Genomic DNA, 5,974 nt, shown 5'->3' with positions numbered 1-5,974 from the left:
TTTTAAAAAAAAAAAAAAAAAAGAAAAGTAAACGAGAGTAGTTGTGCATATCATGAGAATTATGTGGTTTATTTTTTTTCCGTCAATCCACGTGTATATGTTTATTCATCGTAAAAAAAAACAAAATAAAAATAATGTATAGAGTCGTTTATAATATACCTTCCTTAGAGCTAAGAATAAATTTAATTCTTTAAATTTTGACAAAAAAACGAAATAAAGTAATAGCTACAAATATTGCATAACAAAAAATAAGATAATAATGACAACTTTTTCGTAATAAGTAAGAACGGGAGGATTCCAATCACCCACATAGATCATACTAAATAGTATGATAAACATAAATATACACATAAAACTATATTATATAAAACCATATTATATATAGTATAGGTAATAATCTTGTTCTTGTTTATCATAAATACATCAATCAAGCTTGAAATAAATTATTAAACAAAAGTGTTTTTTTGTTTTATTTTAATTCAAGACGGGTAAAGATTCATGTAGTTAGGTGAGTAGGAGAAATTACGAGTAGAATTCAGATGAAATAAAAATAAAAATTGGAACAAAATGAAATTAGGCCTTGAGGAGATTGGGTCCGTTGGGTGAAGAATGGACAAGGCAGAGTGGCCTAAGTTGTGCGTCCACCGGTGTGGTTCCTCCTACACTAACAACGCCATGTAGTTCCACAAAGCGAACACAAAGAGAGAGAGAGAGAGGGAGAGAGAGGGAAAAGAAAAGTCTTTGCATAAAATGAGTCAGTCCCCTGAACCCAGAAAAAAAGGGGGCAAAATGTGAAGAAAACTCCTCACGACGAATTGATTTTTATTAATATTTTGTTCTCTTTTTCAATTTGGGTCTTTATCGGATTGGATTGTATTGGATTGGATTGGATTGGATTTGGGTTGCCAACTTTTACAATTAATTCCTTGGAATTTGGCCGAGTTCTAATCCCGATTGCCCCTTTCCATTGTTGGTGTTCTGTTTAATTTCATTGGTTTTGGTTCTTCTTTTTGCAATTTTATTATTGGGAAAACTTCCGAGCAGAGATGTTCCGATTCGAGCAGGAGAAGCTCCGAAAACGCATTTGATATTTCCTTATTGGTTTCTTTGATCACTTGAATTTGTTCAGTGCTCTTAGGGTCTGATATGGCTGATGCTCACTTTGTCATGCCGGCATTTGTGCTACGAAACCTCTCTGATAAACTCTATGAGAAACGGAAGAACGCTGCTCTTGAGGTCTACTTCCCAACCCGCTCCATCAATTTAAAATTTCTAGGGTTTTCATTGTCTGTAATCTTTCAAGGGCTGCATTGCGCTTGTAGGTTGAGGGAGTTGTGAAGCAACTTGCGTCGGCTGGAGATCATGAGAGGATTACGGCAGTTATTAATCTGCTGACCAACGAATTCACTATGTCTCCTCAAGCGAATCATAGAAAGGTATGAGCTGAATGCCAAAATGAATGCTTCTGATAGTTCAGGTTTGCCTTTGAGACTTTGTGTACTTGGTGAAGTCTTCATTTTATTATCATTAAATTTCGGTTTATTATCATTTTAAACTTTTTGGAATTTGCTTGATTTTAAACTTTCAATTTCATTTTGTAGGGAGGATTGATAGGACTTGCAGCTGCAACTGTTGGCTTGACTTCCGATGCGTCCCAACATCTCGAGGTTAGATTTTCTTAGGCGATTTTGTAATTGAGTTTTATAGTTGAGTTCATCACTGAGTTCTCATAGGCTATTGCCGTCACTTGGTATAAATAAGTATTTAGTAATTGTACTTGAAGAGTTTATTTGTTAGAAGATGGATATGTTATCGACAAAGATTGTGTTTGGTTTATTAGGTGGATATGTTATCCCAACTCTGCTGCTTGTAGCCTCAAACTATTGAATTGTAGAGATTCTGACTAACAATTTGGGAGAATGGCATATGAAACTTGATCTGTTTCTTATCTCTCTTCAAGTGGTGCAATTTTAAGAGCTTTTTCTTGTTGTTGATATATAACTTGTATCGTTGCTAAATAAAGCAGACATATTTTTTCTGTTTTCTTCCATTTTGGCGATGTTATCATGTTCTAGTTTTTCCGTCTAATGTAATTAACTTTACAGCAAATTGTACCTCCTGTGCTCAATTCTTTTTCTGATCAAGATAGCAGAGTACGATATTATGCATGTGAAGCTCTATACAACATTGCAAAGGTGAGAAAAATTATCAGATCTGTTAATATGCTTTTGGGACTAAGCTGAATGTACTTCTATTGCTGCAGGTTGTTAGAGGGGATTTTATAGTTTTCTTTAACCAGATATTTGATGCCTTATGTAAGCTTTCAGCTGATTCAGATGCCAACGTACAAAGTGCTGCTCATCTATTAGATCGACTTGTCAAGGTACTCTCAATTATGACCAACACCCCCCCCCCCAAAAAAAAAAAAAGAAAAAAAAGAAAGAATAATTCCATGTTTCAGACATTCTCTGATTCACCATGGACTGAGTGGAACACCACAATATTTGAAGAATACAAGCAGTTTTGTTTATCTTTGGATCTTGTACAACATATGCCCTCTTTTGGGCTGCTTTACATGTATACATATGGTCTATTGTATTTAGTCTGCCTACCTCGTTGATGTAAATTGGCCCTCCCTAAAGTTTAGGGAGATGTCTTGTTTCCTTTCTCTCTGTTTTGACATCCACTTTGTCTAAATGGGAATTTCCCTTTGTTTTTAACTAATTTTATAAATTAAATGGAACAGGATATCGTTACTGAAAGTGACCAGTTCAGGTACGCCATCATTTCTCAAACTGCATGGTTTAACTATTTTATTGAAGGTTACATTTAAGAAGCATTGGTTTGAAATTGTATTGCAAAGATGTATTTGTTTATACATTATTTTCTGGTGATCTTCTTTCTACAGCATCGAAGAGTTTATTCCATTGCTGAGGGAGCGTATGAATGTCCTAAATCCATATGTCCGTCAGTTTTTGGTTGGATGGATCACTGTACTTGATAGTGTGCCAGATATCGATATGCTGGGTTTTCTTCCTGATTTTCTTGATGGTGATTGTTTCTGTTAATGACATTTCTTTTAATATGTAATTTCTTCTCTTTTGTTTATTGAATGTAGAGTAAATGGTTTGAAGAGCAATATTTCTATAAAGTTTTTTCTGCTAAATGTTTACAATTTATAAATCTGTGATGAATCTCAGGCTTGTTTAATATGTTGAGTGATTCAAGTCATGAAATCCGGCAACAAGCTGATTCTGCTCTTTCTGAGTTTCTCCAAGAGATCGAGAGTTCTCCAGTAAGGTTACTTAGCCTGAAATTGATGCACTCTTTTATAATTACTCTGTAGCCAGAGGCATTTCCATTATTACGCTGATGGGAGTTCTTTTAGTTTTTATTAGCTTTTTGGCTCTAGGTGTTGGTGTCTCTTCTTTTGTATTTTTCTTGTTTTGATTGAAGATTTTTGGCTTCTTATATGAAAATTTAGGCTCGGGGATAACTACAATATTTTTTATACTCCGTTTTAGGCTTAGGGATTCCTCATCCCTAAGGCCTTTATGCTGCGCTCTTCCTCTCTTGATGTTTATTTGATTTCCTTGTTTCCCATTAAAAACGAGGAATTACGCGCAACCATGCAAATGTAAAAATTGATTTAATAATTACCATCTATTTTTTTCAATTTTTTTCCCTTGTATGTTCAAAATTTATTTGTCCATTTAATAATTTTCTGACTCGAGCAGTGCTACTCTTGAAGTCTGTAGATTATGGCCGAATGGTTGAGATTCTTGTCCAGAGGGCTTCTTCTTCAGATGAATTTACTCGCTTAACAGCCATTATATGGGTATGGGTACTTTGGACTTGACCATCCATCATTTATTATTTTAATTTCTCTAAGATTCAACAAAACTTGACACATTCTCACTTTATTATGGGATCCTTCCTAACTCTCTCAAGAACCGATAGAGATTTCTTTATATTGTGCATTATTTTTAAAATTTATAGTTTTCTTTTATTTGCAGATTAACGAGTTTGTGAAACTTGGTGGAGATCAACTAGTACCTTATTATGCAGATATTCTAGGAGCAATTCTACCTTCCATAGCCGACAAAGAAGAGAAGATTAGAGTGGTAAGATTTATCTTCCCCCTTTTTACTGTTACTTGCCATGGACGCATACAATGCACGTAATTTGATCCTGTTATTTATGCTTTTATGTCTGTTTTAACCATCAGTTATAGTTTTTATAGTATGTTTTTCATTATCTTTTATATAAGATTGTTGCAATGAAATATTAGAGATATATTATAGAGGAGGACTCATCAACCAACATTGAACTTATGAGTTTCTATAACTTTTTTCTTGCACAAACATGATTGGTTGACTAATATTAAATGGGGTGGTAAGGTGAGGATAGTATAAAAACTGTCTTGCACAACAAAATTTTTATTTACCAAGAGAATGAGTGGATGTAAAAATCATATGGAGTACAAATTTGTGCTTAGTGAGAAGAAAATCCATATTTACATAGAAGTAGAAATATCTGAGAAAACGGAGCCGTTGATTTCATCTTCATATTGTGATTTTATTTTTTCTAAGTTAACATTAAGGAATATTTATGAGCTGGTATTATTTGTTAGTCAGAATATAATTTTCATTGTAAAATTTGATTTTTTTTCTACGTGTTTATTTTTTTTTAAAAAAAAGTTCTATATTTATGCATGTACAATTTCATATTTATACCACAATTTTTTTAAAAAGTAAATATTCATGCTATGAATTGTAAGCGACGGTTCAAGAGAATGATAAATTGAATAAGATTCCAATTTTATAAAAGTTTTTCCTTTTGATTTAAAAATAAAAACACAAAATGTTTAAAAGAAAACTGTAGAATTATATTTTTTTAATTTTTAACTTAGGCCTAGTGGTCTAGAAAGGCCATGTAAAAAGTAAAGGGGTTAGAGGAAACAGATTCAAGCGATGGTGGCTACCTACCTATCTTGGATTTAGTATCTTATAACTTACCTTAATAACTAAATGTAGTAGGGTCAGATAGTTGTCCTGTGAGAATAGTGAAAATGTACGAAAGCTGATCCAAACACTTATGAATATTAAAAAAATTTATTATATTCTTTGTTACTTTGAAATGATTAACTTTGTAGAGTTTTCAATTATAAAATCTTAGTGAGTGAACTAAAATAGCTCTAACGATTGGTATACGGCTAGTTTAGATAAATATTTAAACACTAAGGTTAATTCTTTTGACTTCATATAATTACGAAGGCTAACATAGAGCCTAAAGATATATCAAATGGCTCTCTTTAAGTCCTCTTTGGATATATTATGGTGCAGTATAGAGTTCCCTTCCCATTTTACACCTCACGGTGAGGGGGCTTGATGGTTTTTATGAGAATTTAAAGCAACTGATTTCCTTACATTATGTTTGAAGGTTGCTCGGGAAACTAATGAAGAACTTCGCAATATCAAGGCAGCTCCATCCGAAGGATTTGATGTAGGTGCTATCCTTTCTATTGCTAGGAGGTACAGCTCCCCCCCTTCACTTTCCTTGCCCCTCCGTCCACACATCTTCCTTGGAGAAAATGTGTTCACAATTTTTTCTGCAATGACACCGTTTGGATTGTAGTGTTCCTGCCACATTGAGGCCATGCTGATTTTTTATTTGACGTAAGCTTCCTGCTTTCATTACATTTTCATGATTGTTGCTTCGGTGATTGATCAGACAACTATCTAGTGAACACGAGGCTACTAGGATTGAAGCATTGCATTGGATATCAACACTTTTAAACAGATATCGAACTGAGGTGACTGTCATTGTCCATTTTCTTTCAGATGATTTGTCTTCAACATATGCATTAACCTATTACTTATCCTTTGTATTATCTTATTGATCTCGATATTATTTATTCTTTCTACTCCAGTCTCTTCCTTCTCGCAACCTCCCCCCCCCCCCCCCAAAAAAA

At 33.8% G+C, this 5,974-nt stretch overlaps 1 protein-coding gene across 1 annotated transcript in view; it reads left to right on the top strand.

Moving 5' to 3' along the window:
* Positions 1-634: 634 nt before the first annotated feature.
* Positions 635-5,974, top strand: part of LOC111447581 (protein VAC14 homolog) — a 13,672-nt gene continuing 8,332 nt past the window's right edge. Inside the window, exons 1-12 of the mRNA XM_023086823.1 lie at positions 635-1,236; positions 1,323-1,436; positions 1,602-1,667; positions 2,106-2,195; positions 2,264-2,383; positions 2,747-2,775; positions 2,909-3,051; positions 3,201-3,295; positions 3,752-3,838; positions 4,017-4,124; positions 5,443-5,534; positions 5,734-5,815. Of these exons, the coding sequence (XP_022942591.1) occupies positions 1,147-1,236; positions 1,323-1,436; positions 1,602-1,667; positions 2,106-2,195; positions 2,264-2,383; positions 2,747-2,775; positions 2,909-3,051; positions 3,201-3,295; positions 3,752-3,838; positions 4,017-4,124; positions 5,443-5,534; positions 5,734-5,815 (1,116 nt within the window). The 5' untranslated portion in view covers positions 635-1,146. The remainder of the gene's footprint in view (positions 1,237-1,322; positions 1,437-1,601; positions 1,668-2,105; positions 2,196-2,263; positions 2,384-2,746; positions 2,776-2,908; positions 3,052-3,200; positions 3,296-3,751; positions 3,839-4,016; positions 4,125-5,442; positions 5,535-5,733; positions 5,816-5,974) is intronic.

Source organism: Cucurbita moschata, unplaced genomic scaffold (assembly GCF_002738365.1).
Source record: "Cucurbita moschata cultivar Rifu unplaced genomic scaffold, Cmos_1.0 Cmo_Scf00009, whole genome shotgun sequence".
Lineage (NCBI taxonomy): Eukaryota > Viridiplantae > Streptophyta > Magnoliopsida > Cucurbitales > Cucurbitaceae > Cucurbita > Cucurbita moschata.
The sequence above is the reverse complement of the archived record's forward strand: the minus strand, read 5'-3'. Positions and strand labels throughout refer to the sequence as shown.